Consider the following 25,157-nt stretch of genomic DNA (forward strand, 5'->3'; position numbering starts at 1 on the left):
TGCCGGTGGCGGCCGCGCGGGGGCGCCGCGGCCGCGGTCGCTCCGCCCCGGCGGGACGGGGCCGGCCCGAGGTCCCCGCGCAGCCCCGGCGGCTCCGGGCGCTGCCGCCGCCGGGGTCGCGCCGAGCCTGCCCCGCTCCGACGGTGAGTACCGGGGCCGCGGGGGGCAAGGCGGACCCTTCCCCAGGGCCCCCTTTCGTGGGGGGCAGATCCCCGCTGTTGCGTCCCCGGACACCCTCGCCGCGCCGGGCGGGAGCGTTCGTTTCTCGTGCCCTGGGAAGCGGAGGCGGGAGGAGCGCGGCGCTCGGGGCTTGTCCGGTTGCCGTGGGAGACCCGCGCTGCCCGCGGAGCCGCACCGGGCACGGCCGGCGGGAGGGATGTGCCGGGAACCGCAGCGCCCGAGGGTCCCCGTCCCATGGCCGGGAACACGGGGAGCCTTCCCCACACTGCCTGTCCCCGTGTCCCATCACACGAGCCTTGGGATCATCCCCGTTCCGTCCCCCTTGGGCTCCTTCTCCCCGCTGAACTCTCCTTGGAATCCGTGCCCCCATTCCGTATCCCTCAGGATCTGCGTCCCCACTGCACGCTCCTCGGGATCCTTCTCCCAGTCGCATGCCCCTTGGGCTTCTTCTGCCCCTTGCACACTCCCCATCCAGTACCCCTTGGGATCCTTGTCCCCGCTGCATGCCCCTTGAGATCCTCGTCCGCTTGCACGACCCTTGGGATCCCGCTGCTATCCCACACCCGCCGTGTCACCTGCGTTCAGCTGCCTGCCACTGTGGTGGCACCCCGGGCCGTGGCAGGGAGGTGCTGACACGATCTGTGTCCCTGTGAGGCTGGAGCAGTTTCATGCTGAGTTGTAACTTTAGCAGAGAAAACTCAGGGGAGTTTGCTACTTGCTTGGGAAGTGCTTATTTTCAGCTCTCTCCAGGACCAGTTAATTATCGCTGGGAAAAAAAAAAAATATTGCTAAGATCTTATAATTAGGCAGCCTACGGAGTCTGTGGAGCTCGGGAGGCAGCAGAAAGCAAATGCTCTTTGTGCAGGGTTTCTGGGGTGTGTGAATAGAGCTGCCCGGGCAGAGGGCTGGCATTTGCACTACTGCATTACCGGAGGGCTGGTGCACGTTGGCGGCTCAAAAGACCCTGCAAAATAATTACAGGGAAAAAAAAAACAACAACAAAACAAACCAAAAAAACAACCAAGAAAAGACAACCTGCTAACAGGACTCCTGTTGTCCTTGTGGAATCAGGTCCCAGACTGGTATAATGTTTGTGGAGCGATAGGTGCCTTTGGGACCAGCTGTTGGTGTTTTTGGGACCGGGGCTGCTTTTCCATCCTATTGGAGCAGCCCCGGGGCCGCGGGGTCCAGGCTACTGCAGGGTGCCCGCTGCTAAGAATAACGTGGTAAGGAGTTTACCCTCCCTGATCCGGCTCAAGACGGCACCGAGGGAGCCACGGGCATCATCAGGCTCCGATCCGCCCCTAGATTAGGTGGATAAAACTCGCCCAAGGAAAGGCTGGGCTCTGGAGCGGAGATTTGATCCCGGGAGGAGGGAGCGGAGGGGTTTGGGTTTTGCCCCAGCAGCCTCGGCTGTGGGGATGGGATCTGCAGGATTTGGAGCAGGGGGGCAGGATTTGGAGCCCAGGAGCGCACGTCAAAGCCACCAGGGCGTTCTCATTTCCTTTGCTCTCCGAGTTCTAATTTGTTCCACATTGCAGTGCCGGAGCGGCCGCTCCCTCCACTTGCAGCATCCAGGCTGTGGTCACTGCAATTAGTCCCAGGCTGCCACTCCAGCAGTTTCCATTAAAAAAAAAACCAAAAACCCAAATAACAAAAACAAAACCCCAAACAAACAAACAAAAAACCAACAAAAAACCCCTAAAAACAAAAACAAACCCAAAAAACAAAACAAAAAAAAAAACCCAAACCAACCAATCAAACAAAACAAACAAACCCCCCCCCAAAAACCAAATCAAACAAACAAAAAACCCCCCAAAAAACCCCAAAAAACAACCCCCCAAAAAACCCCCAACCAAAACAAAAACAACCCCAAAAAACAAAAAACACCCCAAAACCAACCAAACAAAACAAACAAAAACACCCCCCAAAAAACAAAACCAAACAAAAAAAAACCCCCCAAAAAAACCCCAAAAAATCCCCAACCAAAACAACCCCCCCCAAACCCAACCCAAACAAACAAACAAAAAAAACTACAAAAAACAAAATTAATAACCAACAAACCCAGCCCCCCAAAAAAAACCCACAAAAAAAACAACCAACCAAACAAAAAAAAAACCCCACCAAAGGCGGAAAAACAAAAAAGAAAATAAAAGAAAAATTTCAAACAAAGATCTGAGGAAACAGTTTTTCTGGTTCTTATTCTGGAGTGGTTATAGCTGAAATCTCACCACCCATCCGTGTGCTGGGATGAGCCCTGGGGAAATTCCAGATGATTAAAAAGTGTTTTAATAGTGTTTTTGCTCTTCCCCAAAGGGAATAAGATGACCTGGTAGCTACAGGTTGATTGGCTTGATAGCATCCCCCCCAGGGAGAAGAGGGAGAAACCTGGCTTGGGCTTGAATTGATTAAAGACTTCAGCACCAGGAATAAATTCCTGCCATCCAACGTGGCTGTATGGAAAATAACTCCTGCCAAATAGAAATTATTTCAGTCTCCAACATGAGAGGTGACTCTCTGTCTGTAATACACTTCTGAGAAGCAGCTGAGTTATGGGAGGTGATATTCTTATAAAAATCTGCACTTTCCACTATTAAAAAAGTCAATCCAGTCCTGTATTTAGAGCTGACATTGCACAGTGTCAAGAAAGCTGGTATTAAATAAACGTGATCCATTTCCAAGGCAGTTATCAGGGAGATTATCACTGCTGGTAACATGGACTTGGTGTTTTTATCACTAATCTGGAAGAAAGGAGATGGAAATGATTTCTGGAAAAACCTGGATCTGACCCAGAGCAGCTGAGTGTTAATGGTTTGTACAAATCCGGGTGGTAAGCTGAGTGAGAGGAGGGCATCCTAACTGGAGCAGAATGGAACATGGAAATCTTTTACACCCAAAAATAATAACTGTGGCTGTACATGGTTTCCTGTCCCCAATCTGGATGGCAAATTTTCAGCTGGAGCTGCCTGCAGATGCTGGGAGAGGCAGCACAGGGGCTCACCAGGCAGCAGTTTGGGGGGTGGCTGCCTGTCTGTCCCCATTTCTGCACTGGAGAATTGAAATTTTTCAGGATAATGTAATATTTGTCTCTGGGGAAAAAAAAAAAAAATGGCAGTTATTTGCATTTCTGGTCAGATCCAAATTTGGGTTTATGGCAGCCAAATCCAAACTTTCCTTCTCAGCAGAGGAGATGTGGAGTCCAAGGGGAAGGGACTAAGGGGCTGCAGAAAGGGTCTTACAGGTGGAGAGGAGGGGGCCATCAGTGAGTCCACTCATAAATCAAACCAAAGAGGAAAGAGGAGGGCTTGGCAAAAGCATTTAAATACTCTCACAGAGGAGAAAATACACGGTAACCAAAAGCTCGTTAGTTGAGCAGAGAAAAGATGGCAGGAATCAGTATATGGAAGCTGAGGGCAGACCCACTGGAAATAAGACATAAATATTTTACCAGGAGGAGCGATTAATCATTGGAAGAAACGTGGAGCAGCAGAGGTGGGGTCAGCACCACTTTGCCTTTTGCATCACAGCCTGCAGAGCTTCTCCCACAGCCCGAGGCTGGGCCAGCACAGGGACTGGATGGAACCACCCCAAGGCCCTGATTAGGTGATTTAATTAGAGGATGATGCATTTACCTTTAATCACGGTGGAGCCATGGAAAAGAGTAGCTCCAGTGCCCTGATGGCTCTCTGCAAGGAACACCCCTGAAATCCCTGGTGGCACTTGGCACGTGCCTCTTAGCTTTGTCCCTGGTGACCTGTGGTTGTGCTCTCGCAGATCCGTGGTGGGAAGGTGAGGGGACAGTGCTTGGTGGCTCTTGGTGTCCAGCAAAACGAAGTGAGATTCAGGAAAACAAATCTCAGTGAGCATCCCAGCATGCTGCAGCTGCTGGGGGAAGGAGCTGGTCCAGGGCTTGCTTGTCCACCTGGAGGGGACATGGGTGCTTAGGAGAAAGAGATGAAGGACACGGGGCTGTTGCTGGTTCCATCTCCTCTCCTTCTCCTTTCCTTTCCTGCCTCCTGCTTCCTCTTCTCTCCTTCCTCCTGCTGTTCTCTCCCGGTCTCCCTTGCAGTGGGGTAGGAGCTGTTGGTTATAGGGGGTGGAGACGTGGTGCAGTAGCCACATGCAAACATCAGGACCGTGTTGCAGAGCCTCTGAGCTTTCCAAACCCACCACACTGGGAGCAGCTGATGTCCGTGAGCAGCCCAGGACCTCTCCTCCTCTTCCTCTCTCAGAAGCGTGACAGACGCCTGCCCAGGATGATGCACAGCGAAGGGCAAAGATTGTTTTGAGAAGGAGGATGAATGGAAGGGAAAAAGGCACGTGAGAAGGATGGCAAGGTAGGGAGAGGCTTTTCCTGAGTGCTGGGTGGGGCCCTGGGAAGGAGCTGCTCACCCATTACAGGAGCAGGAACCTCAGGCCTGCAGGAAAGTCCCGGGTGCTCGCAGAGTCAGTCGTGGTGGTGGAAGGACACGTGGTGGCAACGTCAGTACCACGGGCATTTGTCACAGCTCTGCAGAGCTCAGACAGACAGACAGGCTGTGGAAAATAGCTGGCTTTGGTGTGGTCAGGCACTGCTGTGAAGAGGTGAAGGATCCCTGACAGATCTCGCTGGGAGGCAATCCCAGGCTTTTGACTAAGCCGTGTGTGCCCGTTAGAGAGAGAACATCACTGAATGCTGGAGAAAGGGACTTGGAAAAGTCTGGAACGTGCTCCATAGCTGCAGGCTTGTGTCCTTCCAGGGAACTGGCCTGCAGTGAGAAAAGGGCTCAGCTGGACTGGGGATATCCAGGAGCACGTGTCCCACTGACCTGCTGGAAGGTGTGACACTCTTGCTGGCTTTGTCCCCAGGCAGCTGCGGGCAGCTGGAGCATAGTGGGGCTCAGTGGGATGGCACCTACCAGAGATTTCCTCCTCATACCAGAGATTTTCTCCTCGTACCAGAGATTTCCTCCTGGGGGGAGATGCTGGTGTCCAGCGTACCTGAGCTCATGGATGTGGGAGGAGCCCATTATCATCTTATCCTGTCCATTAGGGGGATTAAGACCGGGTGTGTTTTGTTGTCTCCAGGAGAAGGCTGTGATTTCTCAGGTCACCCAGACTGGTAAAATCACACCTGTGCTGCTCTAGATGCTGAAAATTGGGGTGACCAGGCTGGCGCCTCCTCCTCATCCAGGCTTTTGATTTTTTCCTGGTGAAACGTCTTTGCCCCTGAACTCTGTAGGAGCTGTGTTTGATAGAAAGAGCAGAAAAATAGCTGAGCTATAAATAACACATTCAAAACCAGGCAGGGACCTGCAAGAAGGGAGGATGGTGTCTCTGTGATGTGGGCTTGGAGGAATGATTTTGCCACCAGCAGATGGTAAAAGGTTTCCCTTTGTGCTGGGGGTACTTCAGGGTGGAGGAGATTAAATCCACTAAACCAGTGATTTGATGACAAAGTCTTGTCTTTGCGTCCTTGATGACAAGGTCCTGCAGGGACTCTGGGGCAGTTTTCCTTCTGGTCAATGCTAATGAGGGCTGGCAGGGCCGTGCTGGAGGCCTGGGGCAGCTGTTCCTGAGCCTGTCTGCCAGCGCCCTGACCTGCTCCCCAGGTCGGGGCTGCTGCGGCACTCCCAGGAGATGTCACACAGCAGACATCAAGGGACGTCCCCAGGGATGTCCCCAGCGGGAGCAGCAGCTCTGGGCTCAGCTGGAGGAGGAGGAGCAGCAGTGTGGGGGGAGCCAGAGCCCCAACTCCATCCCTGCCTCAGTTTCCCCACTTGCAAAGTGGGAGCAGGAGCAGCCTTACCTGAGCCAAATAAGTTGGGGTAAAGTTCTGGGGCAATGTAAAACACAAGGTCCTCAGCCCCGCTGTCCTGTGCCAGGATTCCTGTCCTTCAGCACACCAGGAGTCAGTGTTGGAACCAGCACACCGGGGAGAAGGACAAACCCCAGCATTTTCGCAGTCTTTCCGGGGCTGGGAAAGGGGTGACTTTGGGATGTAGCAGCATTGCAGGATTACACAGCTCCCAGGCACATCCTTAACACCTGGTGCCTCAGTTTCCCCATCTGCAGCATTCCCTGGCTCTCTGGCTGTGGGATGGGGGGATGCACATCCTGCAGCAACCTTCCACGCACGGCTGGGAGGTGTTTCTGGGTTAGAAGGTGACCTCTTCCTTTAGCAGCAGGGAGGCTCTTTTTTTCCTGAATTAGATGGTGGTTTGGAGGCTGTCCAGGCCCGGCATCACTGCCTGATAGTGCTGAGTTTGCTCCAGGGCGTGGCTGCCCGAGCGAGCCAGGGCTGCAGCTGTGGCTCCTCACATGTGCCCGGCCAGGAACACCTGGATCACCCCAGCTGCTGCATCCAGGTGCTCTGATAGCTGTGGATGGGACATTTTGGGGTTCTTCTGTGTGTGCACGGAGTTCCTGCACGTTCTAGATCTGGAGGTGAGGGACTCCCCAGTTCTGTCCCAGCCAGGAACGCTCAGATTGCCTTTCCAGACCCCCCTGCCAGCAGGTCACAGTGTGGCTGTGGGTCACCAGCACCAGGAAATCACCAAGTGCTGGTGCAGCCAGGGTGGGATTTCAAAGCCATCTGCAGATGGTGACAGTGACATCGGGCAGGTGTGCTACCCACCTAAATCCAGAAGTGGTTCGTGGTTCCCAGTCCACTCCAGTGGCAGCACTGGGAGCTGCCACACGGCCTTGGCCACATCTCCTCCAGTCGCTGCCCACTCGGGGCTGCCCTGAGCAGCCTTGCCAGCGATGCCACCCTGGACCTGAACGTCCTCCACAAACAAGCAACAGCCAAGAGATTTGCCAGAGTCAGGACATTTTTAGAAAGGCTAATTAAAGCCCATTTTCACCCTGTGCCTCTCGCTGAACAAAAGCATTTAGCAGTACCTCAGAGTGAGTGAATTTGCACTTGAGCTTTCTGTTTCACCTCTAAAAAATGGGATTGCTCCATAAACTCGTTAGTGAAAGTACCTCCTGATGCCTTGGCTGCTGACCAGGATGGGCCCCGCCAAGTCCCGCTGGGCTCTGCTGTCCTCACGCTGCATTTTGCCTGGGCAAGAGGGACCTCTTGATGGAGAAATATGGGGCCTCTCCAGGCTGTGTTTTCAGGGACAAATCCATCCACAGGTAACTGTGCTGGTGCCAAGGAGCTTGCCTAAGCTTTTGCACTGGTGTTTTGGGTTACACGAGGGAAATGCCCTCCCTTGATCCGTCACCTTGGAGGTGACAGCGGCTCCCCCGCGGCCACCTGCTCGCTGTCCCCTGCGGCACATCCAGCCTCCAAACCACTCACCTTGCCCTCCTTGCTCTTCCCTGCCCAGCTGTGCTTCGTGACCACCTCACGCACCATGTTTTACGGGCCGTCCTCCAGCATGGCCCCGCCGTCCAAGAGCCGGCTGAAGCGCCAGAGCCGCCTCTTCTCGCAGGTGCTGTACCGCACCCTGAGCTACAAGGACCGCAGCTGCGCCTCGCCGGCGGCCGCCGAGGACGACCCGGCCGAGCTCTCCACCCAGCTCTCGGCCCCTGGCATCCTGAAAATCTTCGGGGGCAACATCTGTGCGGGCACCAACTACAAGAGCGTGCTGGTGACGGGCAGCTCGGGCGCGCGGGAGCTGGTGAAGGAGGCCCTGGAGCGCTACGGGCTGAGCCAGCTCAGCGCCGGGCAGTTCGCGCTCTGCGATGTCATCGGCCGCTTCCAGGGCCCCGAGAAGCAGTGGCACACGGAGGGGCTGAGGGTCCTGGCTGACCACGAGAAGCCTCTGCTCATCCAGGACCTCTGGAAGCCCAGGGAGGGCTTCTCGCGCCGGCTGGAGCTGCGCAGGAGGGCGGAGGTGGAGGAGATGGCGGCCAGGGATGTGGACACCACCACTGCAGGTCAGAGCTGGGTGTGGGGCAGGGAGAGGGTTGGGGTGCACCCCCAAAAGCCCTCCCACAGTGGAGGATTTCACACGTGGTTTGGGTGCAGGGGGAGGGTGGCCACATTTTAGCTGCAAGGCTCCTGGGTTCAGGCAGCACTCGGCATTCTCCTGCGTCAGTTTGGTATCTGTCACCTCAAATATTTACCCCAGGCAGTTTAGGGGTTAATAACAAACCTGCCCATGGCTGGGGAGCAGCAGGCAAGAGCATCAGTGCTTCCTGCTGTTCCCATCAGTGAGCCAGCACCATGGCATCCCCAGCTTGTGCCTTGCAAAGCACTGCCCTGCTCCCCCTGCATCCCCATCTCCCTCTGGGCATCCTCCAGGCCTGACACCCTGGGCAAATCGGCAGGAGCAATTAAGGAAAATGAAAAGCTAATGAAGAGAGAGCAATGTAGGGCAGGAGAGCCCCTGCAGCGGTGCCTGATGGAGGCCAGGGCTGGCAGGAGGAGATAAGTGCATCATTAGGAACCAGCAAGTTAATAAGTGACCCCAGCACACAGTAATGAAGCTTCCCTCCTCCCACCCTCAGATAAAAGCCCTGTGAGAATGAGGGCAGAAAGGTTTAAAATCAGATTTTTAGTTGCACAGTGTGCTTGCTGGGTCAGACCTGCTGACAGAGGGGTCTGGACCAGGCCCCAGAGATGTCAGCCACAGGGTTTTGCTGGGGCCCTGATGTTCCTCATGTGTGTTGGAAAGGGCTTTTACTGTCAGAACTGAACTGGTGATGATGCAGGATTACTCTGTGTGCTTGGCAAAGAAGAGCCAAGTTTCTGTCCCACGTCAAGGGGGACACAGCTCCTCTCCCACCCATCCAACAAAGGCTGGAGAGAACCCTGGCATGAGTGAATCCAGCCATGGGCATCCTGGGGGAGAGCAGAGGCAGCTGGAGCCTGCCCAGCTGCACTTTTCAATTGGGATTTCACCTGGTGCTTGAGGAGACAGGGCTACCTCCATGCTCACCTTGGCTCCTCAGGGAGGGGATGCCACAGCTGCTCCCAGCTCATTGCATGTGGGACACAAACACGAAGAGGTGGCTCCTGCCAGAGCCTGGGCCGAGGAGGTGGATGCTCTGCTCTTCAGCTCTTCCTCCAGCCAGGACCAGAGAGATGTGAAGCACTTTGGGAGAGCAGCCACTCTAAAACAGCTTCTGTTGAAGAGAGGGAAGGGCAAGGGCCACGTGGCTGCTCCCTGCAGGAGCCCAAGGTCACATCCAGTCAGCCTCAAATCCTCCCCCTCGGATGCAGAAAGCAACTTTCCTCCCCGTGAGCTGGTCCTGGGTGGGCTGGGGGCCGTGGGAGTGCCAGGCTCCCACACAGGCAGGGGAAGCAGCAGGGTCTGGGCTGCCCAGCACAGGAGCAGCACCCAGCTGGCCTGGGGCTGGCACCCTTGGGTCATTTCCGATGGAGGAGCAGCTCCTGACAGGATCCTGTGCTCTGGATCTGGACATAAGCCCGTTATGCTTTCGTTATCACTTCATTTGTTTCAGCACTCCTGGGTGGGGCTGTGGAAATTCCCCATTTTTTAATCTTTGGGCATTTTCCATAGCTGACCAAGCTCTTCCAAGACAGAAGCTACACCCGCAGTCAGGCTGTCTGCTCTGCAGAGTGCACAGCCCATAGCTGTCTTACCTGGTAAAATCTCACTCCTGCAGCCCCTTCTTTTGGTGGCACCAGGGGCTCTGTCACCAGTCTCACCCTGTGCTGCTGTGGGGCTGGGATCACCCTTTCCCACCTCATCTACAAACTGCCAGGAGTGAATGCAAGTGACAAAGCCTGTGACCCAGCACCCCAAAAAGACACAAAACTCCTGGTGTAGGGGGTACTGACCATGAGTGCCCTCCACCAGGGTCACCCTTGTCACGAGGCTCAGGCTGGCAGAGGTCCTCTTGCTGAGCAGCAGCTGCCTGCCCAGGGTGGTGAGGCACTGGTGTGGAAAACACAACATCTGTGCCAAAACAAAGGGACTTCAGGCTTGCAGTTCCCTCCGAGAAAAGCAGAGGGATGCTGAAATCATCCCCAGGGAAATACCTGCAGGCCCTTCCCCACACAGGGCATTGCTGGAACAGCAGGACTGGGACCACTGGGGTCATGCAGGTGCATCACTGGCTGAGGGAAAGGCTCCACATCCATCCATGACCTGTTAGCAAATAGCTTAAGAGTTTTATCTGCTCACTTACCCATTATCCTAATTAGTTTATTAGCTGCTTCCCACTGGGGAGGACAGTGCTGGCTCCTCATGCCACTAATTAGCAGCACAGGTGGAGCCTCTCTGCAGCAAATGAAGCAGCCCCTCTCTCCCTGCTACCCCCAGCCCTGCTCCTTTTGGGCAGCACAGAGGCAGCAGTCATGGAGATGCGGGGAAAACACCCACAAACTGGAGGGTGCTGGAGGGAGGTGCAGCACTTGGCATCTCAGTGGCATTCATTTTCCAAAATACCCCCATTTTGTACCAGGTCCTGTCCTGACTGGAGCTTTCCCAAGAGGCTGGAGGCTGAAGTGCACACACAGCTCCAGAAATTTGGGATTTAAGCCCATTATTCTAAAAGATGCTCTGGCAAGTGCCTTTGAGGATCTGGCTTTGATATACCTTAGCACAACTGCATCCAGGGAAGATTCCCTGCAGAGTCTGCAGAGCAATTACATTAGGAAGGACTAGCCTGGTCTTAGTCCCTGTTGGGTATGTTCAAAGCATTTCTTCTTTCCTGGGGCCCATGGAGTTATTTGTTGATTTATTTCTCAGCCAGGAAAAGCGAACCTCTTTCCTCAGCTGAAAAAGAGGCAGATCCCAGCCAAGATCCCAGGCACCACAACTAAAAGTCTTTCCCCTGGGTTGCAGGATGGGTTTAGAGGCAGCAGCTTGGTGGGGTCTGGTGGATGCTGCCCAAGGGGTGCCCAGCTCTCTCCTAAGGGTGCCATCCAGCCCTGTGTTAGGATCTGATTAGTGAGAGATGCCTCTGCCTGAACTGAGGTGCAAACGAGACAAATGCTGAGTAAATAATACAGATTTTATTAGCAATCAATGTGAGGTAGAGAGAAAGAAAGAAAGAGAAAAGAGGGAGGACAGAGACAGAACTCTTGTTTTGAGCTGGTGGTTTCTTGGGCTGGTGGTTGTGAATCTCCCCCTGCCACAATTGCCTCTCACCCAGTCAGAGCTGATTCAGCACAGTTGCTGAGTTGCTTCTATTAGTTTCTTCCTTATCTTGGGAGTTCTGCCAAGTGTCCTCGTGGCCTGTAAATTCTGTATTCTTTGTGCCCACTATCAGTGGTACATCCTTTTTCCCAAGCCTTGTCAGCTCCCTAGGCCTGACATCATTGGAGCTTGTCCAGCCCTAAACTTTAACAAGGCCTAACACCCCGACAGCAGTACCTCCTTTCTGTACTCCAAGTCCTGGCTATCCAGGGAGGAATGTAATATTTGGGGATGCTCTTTAACTCCTTACATGCTGTTCCCATCCCAGTCTCCATGTGGATTCAGCAGCCACTGGCTCTGCCCTGGTCATGCTGCACTGGAGATGTTCAGACTGAGTTTTGGGTGGGATAACCTGCACATGCTTGGGAGCAGAAAACAGTACCAAAGGATGAAAAAAACCTAACCTAGTTTTATGGAGGGACTTTGTTATGCTCAGGAAAAGAGCTGTGTTTATCTTTCCAGCACAGCCCTGGGGTTAGTGGGAACCAGTGACGAGGGCTCTATCGACAGTGAAAAAGCAGCTTTTTCCTACACAAAATAAATACAGAAGCTTCCTTTCCCCTCGATAAGGGGCTGGTGATGGCCTGTCTCTGCAGGCAGTGGGACCCCAGTCCTGGCAGGCCCTGCTCTGCCCCACTGAGCTGCAGCAGCAGCTGCTCCCCAGGATCCAGCCCCACTCCTCCCACGGGCTGCTCTGGGGTCTGCACTGCCCCAGCCATCCTTCATCCCTCTGGCCCATTTCCATGATGTGGGCTGGGGACAGGCTCCTGGGGGGAGCTGAGGTGACACGTTTGGGGTGGCCTTTGGCATCCCCAGCAGCGTGGCTTGTGTGGGCTCGTTGTCACATCCGCACCGTGGCCGGGATGGGGACGGCAGCGGGGCCGATTGCCTTTTTAAGAAGGACACAGGGCACAGGACTGCTTGGGGTGGCTTGACTGTGCCTTGCCCTAATCCCAAGGCATGTAAACAGCAGGGGCTATTTTCTCCCTGTCCCACCCCCCTCCCCATCTCCATCTCTTTGATTTTCCCAGCAAAGGAGCGCTCCATTTAAAACAAACAAACAAAAAAATGTATTTCAGAACCAGCAGCCCATTCCTCACCAAATAAGGCAGATGATTTATTTTTTTGGGTCTGAGATTGTGAGTGTCCCTTTAAGCAGCCCTGGGCACCAGGCTCTCTGCTTTGCCGTCCCCAAATCCCGCCGGCTGTCCCCAAATCTCGCTGTCCAAAGCCTGCTCCCTGCTCGGCCGAGCCAGGAGCAGGGCTCTGGCTCTGGTGCTGCACCGACAACGCTGCACTGCTGCTCCTGCAAGCAAATCCTTTAGGGTTTTTCCCCCTCTCTTCGTCCTCCCGAATGCCAGTGACCTGCTCCCAGGAGGCTGCCCAGCTGAGGTACGAGCATCACCCCTCGGTCACAGAACTTTCTGTTTCTCCTGCAGAGCCCAAGCCGCGCTTGCAGCACGGAGGGACCCGCCAGGACCCCCCCGGCTCTGGGGGTGCCATGTGAGGGGCTGCTTTTGCAAGCTCAGCCAGGCCTGTTTATTCACTCCAGCTCCTGTTTGTCTCACAGACAGACAGCTCTGCTCGAATTGATGCTTGGGAGAAGTTAATTACAGCTTTTTCTTGCTGCAGCTGGGCTCCACTGCAGCTCCCATGTCTGGCTGATGCTCTGGGGAATTGGGGGGGGGTCCTTGTGGTCCCCACTTGCTGCTGGTGACTGAGTGCCGAAGGGCTGAGAGCCGAATCTGGGCTCTTTTTTTTTTTTTTCTTCTTTTTAGCAAAGATTGAGTGAAATTTCTTTTTAGCAGGGATTTCCTCTCCCCCAGCCCTGCAGCGTGGCCGGGGCAGATAGGCGATACTATGGACCGGCTGCTCTCCATTCAGTGAGGTTTGGGGGCCAGGGAAGGCTGGGACACCCCCTTTTTAGCGGTGGCATTAGGACACTCAACTCTCCGCGTCGGTGTCTTGGCGTCACCTTTCGGGGAGGGCAAAGGACGGGGGACATCCAGGCGGGGTGGGTGCGCAGCGCCGGGCGGGCTCCAGCTGCTCCATCCCCGCTGCGAGCCGCAGCATCCCTCCGGCCGCGGGGTGCCGCGGTGCTCGGGGGGCCGCAGGGGCTGAACGCCGCTGTGTCTCCCCCCCAAATCCCCGCAGGCATCAACGCCCAAGCGCGGAAGCTGCAGCGGCACCGGGCGCGGGGGGCCCGGCGGGCGGCGGGGGCTGAGCGGCGCGGGCCGCCCCCGGCCCTGCGGCGCAGCCTCAGCGAGACCAGCCTGGGGACACCGGCACGGCGGGCAGGGAGCGGCGCCGGCAGCGGGGCCCGGCTCCAGCGGCACTGCTCCACCCTGCCCGGCAGCCCGGCGGCGGCGCGGAGCGGCGGCGGCAGCATGCGGTACTCCCTCTACCAGTCCCCGCACCTCCTGCTCCTGCAGGGCTACAGCCAGCAGCATGTAAGCACCGCGCCGCCTCCTGCGCACCCACCCCGCTTCCCTCCCACCCCACGAAGCCCCCCGGAGTGGGGCTGCTTGCATGGCCGGAGCTGCTGGGCTCGAGGGAGGTGGTGGTGGCGGTGGTGGCGGTGGCGAGGATGAGCATCCTTTAGGAAACGGGCTTGGGACTTGCAGCCTTGTCCTCAAGTCTGTCCCCAGCCTGTCCCCAAGTACGGGGAACACGGAGGCAGGAGCCGTGGCCACCTGCAATGCCCCAGAGGGATGCAAGGTGATCCCCGGGCAGCATCCCTAGGGAGCCCTAGTCCGGCGGGTGGTGGCTGAGCTGCCCCGTCCCTTGTCCAGCTGCTTCCTCAGTGGCAGATGGAATCAGAGGCTGCAAGGAGAGCAGCGCGACTGCGGGAGACACTTGGAGAACTGCAAAGGACGGGGTCGGCTCTTGCAGTTAATGGCTACTTTGTGCCCGTTAAGCATCCAGCTGTTCCAAGTTTTTGGCAGGGTGACACTGGCATTGCAGCCATCCCGTTAGTGCTGCTGGGGAAACTGAGGCACGAGGTGGTCTCCTGAGCTACCTCGGGGTGTGTGGGCAAGCTGCAGGGAAAGGCAGGGCCAGGGGTGGATGCTCTGGCCAGGGTCCCACTGTCGCCCTGGGCAGGGAGTGCAGGCATCGCTGCAGTCTAGGGGGAGAAGGTGGGAAGGAAAAGCAGCTGCAGAAGGGATGAGGTGGAGAGGTGGAAGGAGGGCTCCTTCTGTCCAAAGCAGCCCCATTTACTGCATGCCCAAAGTCATTGCACCCATTTCTTGCCGTGCCCAAAGCAGGGATCGCTGTTGTCCTGCTTGGCAGCGAGGAGAGTAAAAAAAAAAAAAAATGTTTTTGCCATGCAAATGTGCGTGGGGGACAGCTGGGGACGGCGAGGGGACAGCTGGGGACAGGCTGCAGCACTCACTGCATGGCAGGGAGCAGGGTCCCTTCTCCCCCCTCCCCGGTTCATGCTGCGTCTCCTCGCTTGGCAGGACAGCTTGGTGTACCTGCTGAACCGCGAGCAGCACACGGTGGGCCAGAGGACACAGGCGAGCAAGCCCAGCATCAGCCTGTCCGCCCCCGACATCCTGCCCCTGCACTGCACCATCAGGAAGCTCCGGCCTTCCCGGCACCGCTCGGAGGAGAGGCTGGTGCTGGAGCCCATCGCCGGCGCCGGCGTCTCCGTCAACTTCACCGAGGTGGCCCGGACCGTGGTGCTGCGCCACGGGGACCTGCTGTCCCTCGGCCTCTACTACCTGCTCCTCTACAAGGACCCCATGAAGGCGCAGCCGCTGCCAGCGCAGACGCTGCTGAGGCTGCGAGCCCTGCACCCCGAGGGTCCCCACGTGTGCGGGGCGTGTGGCAGCCTGCTGAGGGAGAAGGACAAAAAGCGGGGCCCGTCGCCCGCCGGTGGCCCCAGGACGCCCCGCAGGAAGCTGCAGCTGGAGTTCGAGCCGGCGGCCGAGGATGTGCTCCTGCGGCGCATCATGACCCTGATCGAGCCCGGCGGGGACGACCACAAGCTGACCCCTGCCTTCCTGCTCTGCCTCTGCATCCAGCACTCGGCCACCAACTTCGAGCCAGGAGACTTCGGGCAGCTGCTGCTCAAAGCGGCCAGAATGATCCAGAGGACGGTGTGGGTCAGTCAGCGGTGGGATGGGGTGTTTGTGGGGTGGGGGTTTTGCTCAAGCTCTCCCTGGGGGCTCCTCAGCCTGGTCTCTGGGGGCAGCGTGTGCTGATGGGGGTGATGCTCGTGCCACCCCATCCCACGGGTTTTCACTGTGCTTTCCCCTTCTCTCCCTGCCCAGGAGCGGACACGGGAGCTGGCTGAAAAGCAATCCCAGCAGTAAGTGTGACCCTCCTTGTTTTACCTCAAAAAACGGAGAGAATTCAAACTGGTTCTTCCTCCAGGAGTGAGGGAAGTCCGTGGCTGTCAGCCAGTGGTGCATGATGAGTTTTCCTGCTGAATCCCACACATTCTGCTCTCTGATCCTTTAACCACAATGCCTTCACACAATGAGTGGGTTTGGAAAAGCTCAGGATGGAATAGGACCTGTAGCAGCTCTGGGGGTTTCTCTGATCCAACACCTGGCCAAGGCTTTGCACTTGTGGCTTCAGCCCTGATGATACAGTAGGAATGTCCCTTATGCATGAGCCTGACCTTCCTCAGGCTGCAGACCCCTCAGTGGAGCTGAGATGGAGCTGGTATTGCATGTGTGCATCCAAGGGTGGTGGCACAGGGTGTCCCAGTGCTGGGAGCACCATTCTGGGACAACCACAGTGGTGCAAGGAGCTGTCTTCCCAGCCATGTCCAGAATCCCGTCTCTAAACCAGTATCTGGAGAAATGGTGCTTGCTGTGAGCTCTCCTTTAGGATGAACTTCAAGGATGCTTCCCAGCCCCTTCCTATAGCAGGAAAAAGCAGTTTAGCAGTTGAGAAATCACCCAGATGCTTTTTGTCTTATTTTTGAACAGCCCAGGGCAGGTGAGCTGGGTTTAACTGTCCAGGGCTGGCAGGAGCAGCACGTACCTCTGGGGAAGGGCTGCTCTTCATGAATATTTAGTGCAGTTCATCTCTATTAGGGGAAGTCTCTCCCAAAAGTGGCACCCCACAAAGGCCAGGTGGCTGTAATCAGCCTGGTCCCCACAGGGTCCCCTTTACCACCCCACAGAGCAGAAACCATGGAATTTTTCCTTGTAAAAGATCTTTCTAAGGGGAGTGCTGGGCTTGGGAGTGGGGGGATATGAAAGCCCTCTGGCATTGCCCCAGGCTGGCTGTTTTCTCCCCAAAGGCCTGAGTGGGGATGCTGAGGGGCAGAAGGTGTAACACCTGCTGTATCTCCCCAGCCAGGACCCTGCCACCCTGTCCCGCTTCACCATCACAGACCTTCTCCCAGACCTGCAGCACATCATCTTCTGGATGGCCAATGCCATCGAGATCCTCTACTTTGTCCAGCAGAAATCACCCACCTACATCCAGAGCATGGAGGAAGAGCTGGACATCAAAGGTAAGTGTGGATGCAGCATCCTGCCTGTTTTCCCAGGCGGAGCAGCTCTGCTCTGCTCATCCCCAGACACAGGTGGTGGTCAGTGCCCTCAAGATGCTCCATTAACCCTCCATAATCCTCAGCAGCAGGGACATCTCTGCTGTGGGCTGGGGAAATCTGTGGGAGGAGCAGCCTCACCTCCTGCCAGCTCCAGAACCAGGTTGTGTTGTGTTCACACACATCCCCTGCCACCACAGCAGCTCGTGGTTAATGCCCTGGGGGGCTTTCAGCAGCCTGGATTTGCAGGTAGCCCTGCAGAACTGCTCACTGGTGAGCCTGTGTTAATGCCAACAAAAGAAAAAAAAATAAATTGAAAGGTATTAAACCAGCCTCAGGAACTTTCTGGTCTAATGCAAAAGGTTAAAATGTTCTTAGGCCAGGCAGGAGCTGCCAGCAGTGATGGGAGTGTGGGGGATGGCAGGTGGGAGGCCACAGGAGCCTCTTTGCTGTGTTGAGGAATTCTGTGGGGATGATACAAACCTGGAGATCCTAATAACCCACACCCTGGGGGTTTGGGGGTGTGGGTTTGCTCCCCCATCCTCTCCTCCCTGCAGGCTCCAAGGAGTCTCTGTTCTCCTCGACCATCACGGCCAGCGAGGAGGCGATGACGGTGCTGGAGGAGGTGATCATGTACACCTTCCAGCAGTGTGTCTACTACATCTCCAAGGTACAGCGTCACACGGGGCCAGCAGAGCATCCCAGGGCTGTGCAGGAGGAGGTTTTTGTTTTTTTTTTTTTTTTTAAGCTTTTCCTCCTTGGCAGTTGCACCACGCTGAGGTGTTTTCCTTCGGGCTGAAGTTCCCCGATTTTTGGTCGCAGCCCAGGCAAAGTATTGAATTACTGCGGCGTGTTTCCTTGTCTGCAGTGCAGCGGCTCGGGGGAGGTGTTTGGGGAGGGCTGCTTGGCTCGGGCCGGTGTGGAAGAATGGTGTGATTCAGGGCGTGATGGAAAGGGGCCCCTGGCCCGCGGGAGCCGGGCGGCCAAGGGAACAGAGCAGCAGTGTGAGGCACAGAAAGGCTGCCCTGTGCAGGACACCGGCACCCGGAGCAGCGCCTTCCACCCCTGTGCCCTCCCCTTCCCTTTGCCCTGGAAGAAGTGAGTGCAAAGCGCTCTGCTCTCCTATTTAAGCAATATGGAAAATCATCCCCATCCATCCTGAATTTTCTTTCGCCCTCGTACCCAGCTGATTGGTTGCTGCCCTGTTCACATCAGGTTTTGCAGATTTTAGCTGGTGTCACACACCATCTTCCAACTGCTAAAAGTGACCAACGTGTTAATTTTAATATTTTTTTAAACTTTTGCACTACACTGGAGCCCATGGAGGCAGGGGGTGAATAGGAGCTGCCTCTTGCTGGAGCAGCACCGGTGGGTTTGCTTGGCTTGAGGAGGTGAAGGAAAGGCTTGGCTGGTGCAAAAATAGAAAAACCCCAACAAACTGAGTCTGCTGTGAACTTGCTGCTCTCCCTGCAGTGTCTGTACGTGTCACTCCCTGCCCTGCTGGAGTGCAACCCCTTCCAGATCGAGTGCCGGGAGAGCTGGCGGGGGACCCCGCCTCTGCCCGAGGAGCTCCACAGGGTCGTGCTCATCTACCAGGCTGTGCTGGACCTGCTCCAGCAGTACGAAGTGCACCCCGAGATCACCTCCCAGATGTTCGCCTACCTCTTCTTCTTCTCCAACACCCTGCTCTTCAACCAGCTCCTGGAGAAGGGTCAGTCCTCCTTGAACTGGGAAACACAGAAGGGACTGAGTTATTGGGATGCCCTCCAGTCCATCCCTGTGCCACCTAAAGGGGTACAGCAAGGAGAGGGCTGGAGATGGGCAGGTTTCAGCATAGCTACAGGCAGGCCAAGCACAGACCCAGCTGCTGCCTCCTGAGTCCCCATTCCCAGGAGAGGCTAAACCCCACAAGGATCCCATCCCATTCCATTGCCCCTTGGAGCCTGAGCAGAGAAGGCTGAGGGCTGTTAATAGGGGCAGCTCATTAATAAACTACAGCAGCCTGAGGTGCTCATTAGCCCTCATTAACACAGCTGCCCCCTTGTAAGTGCCAAGCAAGGTCCAGCCACCACCAGGAATTACAGCCACAGGATGCTGGGGACATTAACCTGATGTAGGGGCTGGGGGACAAGAGGGGCTGTTCCCTGATGTGGCTGATGGATGCTTTGCCTCCTCAGGCTCCTCTCTGGGCTGCTTCCACTGGTCTCAGGGGGTGAAGCTGCGGGCCAGCGTGCGGCTGCTCCTGGAATGGCTGCACGGCGCCGGCTTCGAGCAGCTCGCCCAGCAGTTCTTCGCCAAACTGGCCAGCGTGGCCAACCTGCTGGCCATGCCCGGCTCCCAGCTGGTGCAGGTGAGGGGTGCCCAGCCCAGGGCTCGTGGTATTGGGATAGGCATGGGCAGGAGACCGCTTGCTCAGTGTCCTGGGGAGTTCCTACACTGATGTGTCCCTTTTGCAAGCTGCTCTTTCTCAGGGTCCCTGGGTGGGCAGTACCCAGGAGAGGATGTTCTGGTTCTCTCCATCTTGCCCAACATCTCCCTCCTGTGCCCCCTGCAAGCTCCTGCTCCTCAGAGGAAGCAGTTTCTCACCTCTGCCTTGTGCCTCCTGCTGTCTCCTCACACAGATGACCTGGCCATCCCTGCGAGCCGAGTTCCCAGCGCTGAGCCCTGCGCAGCTGCACCGGGTGCTGAACCAGTGCCAGGCAGTGATGGACGTGGGCTGCATCTCAGCCTGGCAGCCCAGTGAGGAGGAGAGCCCGGCCACCTTCCAGCCTGGTGAGTCCTGCTCGGCCTACTCCAGTCACAAACCAAGCAGGTCATTCCCTTCCCCTTCCTGGGTGTCCTGTAGTACCTTCAGCAATTGGTAATAACCACAGCCCCAAAATTCAAATATTGCAAAGGATGTAAAGTGCATGAGGCTTTTTTTGCTGTCCCAAGTGAGGGATGCTGCTGGTTCAAGTTTACTAAATCCCTGATCCCAGCTGGGAGACTGCACGTGGTTGAGAGCAGAGGAGGCGTAACTGGGGTGCAGCCTGAGCCAGTGCTCACTCCATCCCTCTGCTTTTCAGATGAGGTGCTGGAGTCCTTTGACAACCACCCACCCATCATCCTGCCCAGCGGGGGCTTCAAAGTGGACCTGGAGGTGGAGACGTTGGATGACAACATCTACAGACACCTCCTTTACATCCGCCACTTCCTCTGGAGCCTGCAGAGCAGGAGCCCCCACACCAGCGACGGGCTGGGCTCAGCACTCCCAAAGGTAGCCTGTATCCCACGGGGGGTTGTTCCTCTCCAGGGTGGGCAGGAGGGTCTTGGGTCCTTCTGCAGACCCCTCCAAGCCCAGTGCCAAGGGCTTGCTGCCCTTGCCTGCAGCCTGGAGCTGTGGCAGTGCCCTCATGGAGAGCTTCTGGAGGGATTAGTGCTGCTAATCCCCCAGTATGGGGGGCACAGGAAGCTGAGCTTGAAGGACAGGATCTTCCCAGCAATCTCGTTAGGGAGGGAGGGGAGATGTCTGTGGGCAGTGCTCCTTTTCTCCCTGTGTGTTCCCTGTCTTCCCTGAGCTGCACCCTGCCCGTCCCCAGCAGCCAGGCTTGCACAAAAGCACTAATTAGCTAATGCCTGTAAAGCACAGGGAGGGTGGTACGTGCTGTGGGCGCTAAGCTCAGCTGCCATGTGGAGGGTGGCCCTCCAGCAGGTCCCCTTCTCCTCTCCCATCCTGTCCCCATTCCCTGCAGCACTCATGGGAATGTCCCCCCAGCAGGGACATGACCAGGAGTCCCCTCCTGGCTGGTTGTAAACACCCCCAGCACAGCCCTGGCCACCAAACTGGGCTGTGGGAGCTGTGCTGGGAAGCCAGGACAAGCCTGGCATCGTCTGAATTGTCAAGGCTTTGAGTGTGTGTGGCAGCCAGGAAAGCAACAGTGTGGTGGGGGTCCAGGTAGGGAGTGAAAATCACACGCGGCGGGTCCCACAGCATTTTCCTCCTTCTTAAGAAAGAGGCATGCCCGACGCCGGAGGTGCTGGAGGTGAGCGAGGGGGGCAGCACCATTGCCCAGGAGGATTATTGCTCCCCGGGGGGCTGTGCCGAGCCAGAAGGGAACCCCCAGCTCTGCCTGGCCACCAGCGCCCGCCCCTGCGAGCCCCCCGCCGGCGAGCCCCAGCTCCAGGAGAAGCTCCAGCAGCTGCAGCTGGGCAGGAGCCCGGTCCCCAAGGGTGGCACGGTGCCCCCAGACCCCTCCTGCCTGCTGACACCACCCACCACCCCCCTGAACTTCGACTGCGGGAGCCCGGAGTCCCCGCAGGGCACCGGCAAAGGGCTGCAGGACGCCCGGAGGAACGGGATGAGCGGCACCAAAGGCAGCACCCCCGAAGGTACCGAGAGCTGGCGCTGCCCGGGGCTGTGGGGCTGGGCTCGGGCGGTGCCAGAGCCGTAAGCCGCTCTCTCTGCCAGGCTGCTCGCCGACCCCCTACGACTACCCCACGCCGGAGTCGTCCAGCCGCAGCTCTGCCACCGATGACTTCTGCTACGTCTTCGTGGTGGAGCTGGAGAGGGGCCCCATCGGGCTGGGGATGGGGCTGATCGACGGCGTGGTGAGTTCTCAGCTGATGCCCTCACACAGCTGGAGTGGCACGTGTGAAATGTGGTTTATACCCCAAGAAAAGCCAGCAAAGAAGCTGATGCCTTCCCATGGGAGCTAGGCTGCTTCTCCTAGGGATGAGGAGGCACTGAGGGATCTCTCAGTGGATCTCTACTCGTAGGTCACCATGCCGTACATGCAAAGTGCACAGCTGTCCTGCAGCTGGGAAGAGAAAACAGGCTCAGCTCTTGTGGAAGGAAAATGACTCAGCCGAGGTCTTTCCTCCACCCTTCAGCGGTGGCAGGAGGAGCAGGGAGGCTCACAGGGTGTCAAAACAGCTCCTCCTTTGCATAAGGAGGAATCTGGCATTGTGGGGTGGATCATCCTTTTAAATGGCCTTTCACAGCTGTGCTGTTGGTCAGTAGGAAACAGAGCATCACTGAGCCCTGGGACAGCATGAGCAGAACTCCCATCCCAACATGGCTGCAGGCTAACAATGCTTTACTCTTAATTAAATTGCACAAGAGCAGATTGCCCCCACCTTTCCTTTCTGTGTATAAATGGATATAAAACTAAAGGACTGCATTTCCTTCCTGTTACTGTTAGCACCATCCCCATCATGTTCCCAAACATCTCCATGGTCCCACTTGCCCTCGGGCTTGGTTGTGAGCCCTGAGGGAGAGTTACCCTTCCTGGGGAGCTAGGCCCTTTGGGAACACAAATCTTTGTGTCCCTTTTTTCACTCACTGCCTTCCCCTGCCCACAGCACACCCCTCTGTGCTCCCCGGGGATCTACATCCGCACCCTGATCGAGGACAGCCCCGCAGCCGCCGACGGCAGGCTCTCCATCGGGGACCGCATCCTGGCTGTCAACGGCACCAGCCTCATCGGGGCAGACTACCAGAGGTGAGTCTCACCTCAGCAGAGGGCCTGGGCTGCTACCAGCCCTGGAGGAGTTCCTGTCAGGTCCAGGTTTCCGGCTGTTCTGCTCCAAGAGCGCTGCAGTGCTGAGGATGCTGCGGTATCAGCGAGCTGCAGGGAGAGCAGGGACCTGCACAGGACATCAGAGAGGGGGGGAAGGCTGTAGGTTTGGAAGAGGGATTATGGAGCAACAACTGGGGAGCATAAATGAGAAATAAACGAGTGCTCCGGATGTGGGCCTCAGCAATGCAGAGCTGCTGCAGCCCCATCCCACCCCAGGTTTCCTCTTGAAGGTGGTGGGATGGGGCAGCTCAGAGGCAGAGCCCAGGTGCCCATAGCACAGGGCAGCTTTGGGCTTGTTTGCCCTTGTCCTGGCACCACTAACCTGGAGGCCAAGCCCTCCACAAAGCTACAGGCAGGAGAAAAACAGCCCCTGCTTGTAGCCCTGAGCAGCACAGGTGATGGTACCAGGGGGGTGTTTTGTGACTTGACAGGCTCCTGAGGGGCTGCCAGCCCAAGGGAGCCAGAACTCACCTCTGTCCCTGTTGCTGCTCCCTGCAGTGCTGTGGACCTCATCCGCTCCGGAGGGAAAAAGCTGCGGTTTCTGGTTGCCAAGTCAGACATTGAAATAGCCAAAAAGATCAGTTCCAGCTCCTCTTCCTCTTAGTCCTTGTGGTACAAGGATCCCGCAGCAGCTTGTGGCTACAGCTCTGGTTAAGGCTGACCTCAGGGAGCCTGGAGTGCAAGAGGGAGGACCAGGACTCCACAACAGCCCTCTATGTGCTTTTGGACACTTTGCCCCTGCACTGCAGCAGATGAAAGGACATGCAAGGATGGTGCATGCTTCTCCCACTGCACTGCCTGGGAGCATCATTCCTGATCCATTGCCCAGCCTCACCTTATACCCAGTGTCGTCCTTCTCAGGAGCTTTCCTGTTCCTTTGTCCCCTCTGGCAGGGGGAGGGAAGGGAATGCTCCCACCATGAGGATGTGTAGGCAGGCTCCTCTGTTCCTCTAGGCTGGCAGCCCTGTGTAATATTTTATGCTGGCAGGCAGAAGGCTTGAAATACCTTTGGGTTTTGAAGAGAACATGTGAGGCAGGCCTGGACTTCACTGTGGCCACCTGAGGTGCTGGCACATCAGTCTGGAGAAGTGTGCCCAGCTCTGAGGGTGGTGAAGGCAGCACAAGCACCCAGGAGTGGGACACAGGATGCATCGCCAGGAGTTAATTCCCCTGATGGAATTATACACTAGCTCAGGTGCCTTTCTGCTGCTGGGCTACAGCCCTGCCTCAGGATGGGAAGCAGCTGCAGCGAAGGGCTGACACCACCAGCAGTTCCTGTGAGTCCTGGGGAGAGCTCCCTGCAGAGGAGGACTCCCTTGCCCTTGCTCTGCAGATTCACTGCCCGGCTCTGGCACCACGATCGTGGCTGAGGGCTGCCAGGACTGACAGCACAATGTTCCCACAGAGGATTGGTGCCACCAGGAAGCTGAGTGAGCCCAGCAGCACTCGGCACTGCCACCAGCCCAGGCAGACAAGTGACAGCTCAGCACCACGTCCTGCTCCCCCAGCTTTGCCTCATTGCAAGGCCACCCTGATTTGTGCCCTGCTTGGAGCATCTCCCGGGTGTGTGCTGCTGAAATGCCGGCAGGTGAGGATGGACAGCAGAGACTCCCTTTGGGATGACACTTGTGAATACCCCAGCAACTGCTCTGCTACCGACCCCGGCCTCAGCTCAGCCGAGGGTTCAGCTCCATCGTGTGGCTGCCCGGGTCCCAGCACACCCGGCCTCCTGCCGCCTCCTCCCTCTGCTTTTAGCACCATTAACGGGATAAACCCGACCTCATTTCCACATATAGACAGATACTGAGACCTACTTTAGCCGAACCCTATTAAAACAGCCTGCAGCAAAGCCCTCCGGCACACCCTGCACGGTCCAGGCTCTGGCAGGGGATCAGATACTCACATGGCATCTCACAACAACAGTGCTCGGAGGATTGTGATGCCAAAACAGGGCTGGCTTTAATTACACCTCACTGCTGCAGTTTTGGTTCCTGAGCTTAGTCTTGCACGTCGCAGGAGAGAGATGTCAGAACTCCATGCATGGGAAATGCTCCACTACTGGATTTCAGTGCAGCCTGGATTGCTTTTCTAGGCAAGATGGACCAGGCACCTTCTCTGAGACACGAGTGCCTTGCTGCTCTGCTGGGCCACGCTCACAGCCCTGGCCTTGGGTCATCCTCCTGCCACTGACTCAGCTCTACCAGGCAGGTGAGCAAAGGCTCAGGGCTCCTGGTGATTCACTTCACTTTCAATCAAGTAGGTATGCTGGCCTGTCATCCTCCACAGAACTTGGAATGGGCTGCCTAAAGCCTCTGGGCAAACTGCATGCACTCCTTACTCCCCTCTGCCCCGGAGCCAGGGCTTGGGGTGAGGCTTGGTTTGCACTAGACAGTGCTGGAGCTGCATCCTGGCACGTTCCAGCAGTACCAGCGCAACTCACTAAGCACCCCTGGAGCTGGAAAACAGCCCCAGAGCTGTGTGTCACTCACGGTGCAGTCAGGTATTGAAACAGACTGTAAATAAACCCTGTATTTACTAGTGTGCATGAGGGCTGGCTTCTCCCAGGAGGAGCAGTGGGATGGATTGAGTTCCCTGTGTGTTAATATGTACAGCTGAGATGTGTATAAAGCTCTGGTGCAGATACTGAGCACAGCATGGCGCCTGTCGGACACGGTGGATGTTAAGAAATGCTCTGTGTCAACAATAAACTGGATCAATAAAACTCTCGAAGCCCTGCTCTGGCAGCTGTCTCTTGGATCTCTCCGTGTTCACTCCAGTGGTGAGACACAAGAGCAGGGAGGCCTC

The 25,157-nt window shown here is 56.7% G+C and overlaps 1 protein-coding gene and 1 long non-coding RNA gene across 4 annotated transcripts; one reads left to right on the top strand and one right to left on the bottom strand.

The window, feature by feature from the left end:
* The first annotated feature begins 39 nt into the window (after nucleotides 1-39).
* On the top strand, nucleotides 40-25,096 carry RADIL (Rap associating with DIL domain). 3 transcript variants are annotated; one of them, XM_021549451.3, is made up of 15 exons: nucleotides 40-143; nucleotides 7,497-8,049; nucleotides 13,437-13,732; nucleotides 14,744-15,391; nucleotides 15,560-15,597; nucleotides 16,598-16,758; nucleotides 17,352-17,464; nucleotides 18,268-18,505; nucleotides 18,972-19,144; nucleotides 19,416-19,566; nucleotides 19,860-20,050; nucleotides 20,784-21,162; nucleotides 21,242-21,381; nucleotides 22,135-22,274; nucleotides 22,851-25,096. In XM_021549451.3, exons 2-15 carry the CDS (start codon nucleotides 7,524-7,526, stop codon nucleotides 22,954-22,956), a joined length of 3,300 nt encoding a protein of 1,099 aa, XP_021405126.3. In that variant the 5' UTR covers nucleotides 40-143; nucleotides 7,497-7,523; the 3' UTR covers nucleotides 22,957-25,096. The 3 variants fall into 3 exon arrangements, with proteins under 3 accessions (XP_021405126.3, XP_085448275.1, XP_085448276.1); XM_085592149.1 differs by lacking the exon at nucleotides 40-143 and adding an exon at nucleotides 4,386-4,517; XM_085592150.1 differs by lacking the exon at nucleotides 40-143 and adding an exon at nucleotides 4,386-4,517 and having other exon boundaries at nucleotides 14,744-15,385.
* Nucleotides 145-3,949, bottom strand: LOC146766061 (uncharacterized). Its single transcript, XR_014958513.1, has 2 exons — nucleotides 3,813-3,949; nucleotides 145-946 (listed from the first exon to the last, which is right to left on the bottom strand). It is a non-coding gene; the product is annotated as an uncharacterized LOC146766061 (long non-coding RNA).
* Nucleotides 25,097-25,157: the final 61 nt, after the last annotated feature.

This window comes from Lonchura striata, chromosome 14 (genome assembly GCF_050655825.1).
Source record: "Lonchura striata isolate lonStrDom1 chromosome 14, ASM5065582v1, whole genome shotgun sequence".
Classification (NCBI taxonomy): domain Eukaryota; kingdom Metazoa; phylum Chordata; class Aves; order Passeriformes; family Estrildidae; genus Lonchura; species Lonchura striata.

Coding starts and splice junctions, on each gene's coding strand:
- RADIL (XM_085592149.1), top strand. CDS start 4,482: ATGGAAGGGAAAAAGGCACGTGAGAAGGATGGCAAG. Junction 19,145..19,415: donor CCGGCTCCCAGCTGGTGCAG/GTGAGGGGTGCC, acceptor CTCCTCACACAG/ATGACCTGGCCATCCCTGCG. Junction 22,275..22,850: donor ATCGGGGCAGACTACCAGAG/GTGAGTCTCACC, acceptor TGCTCCCTGCAG/TGCTGTGGACCTCATCCGCT.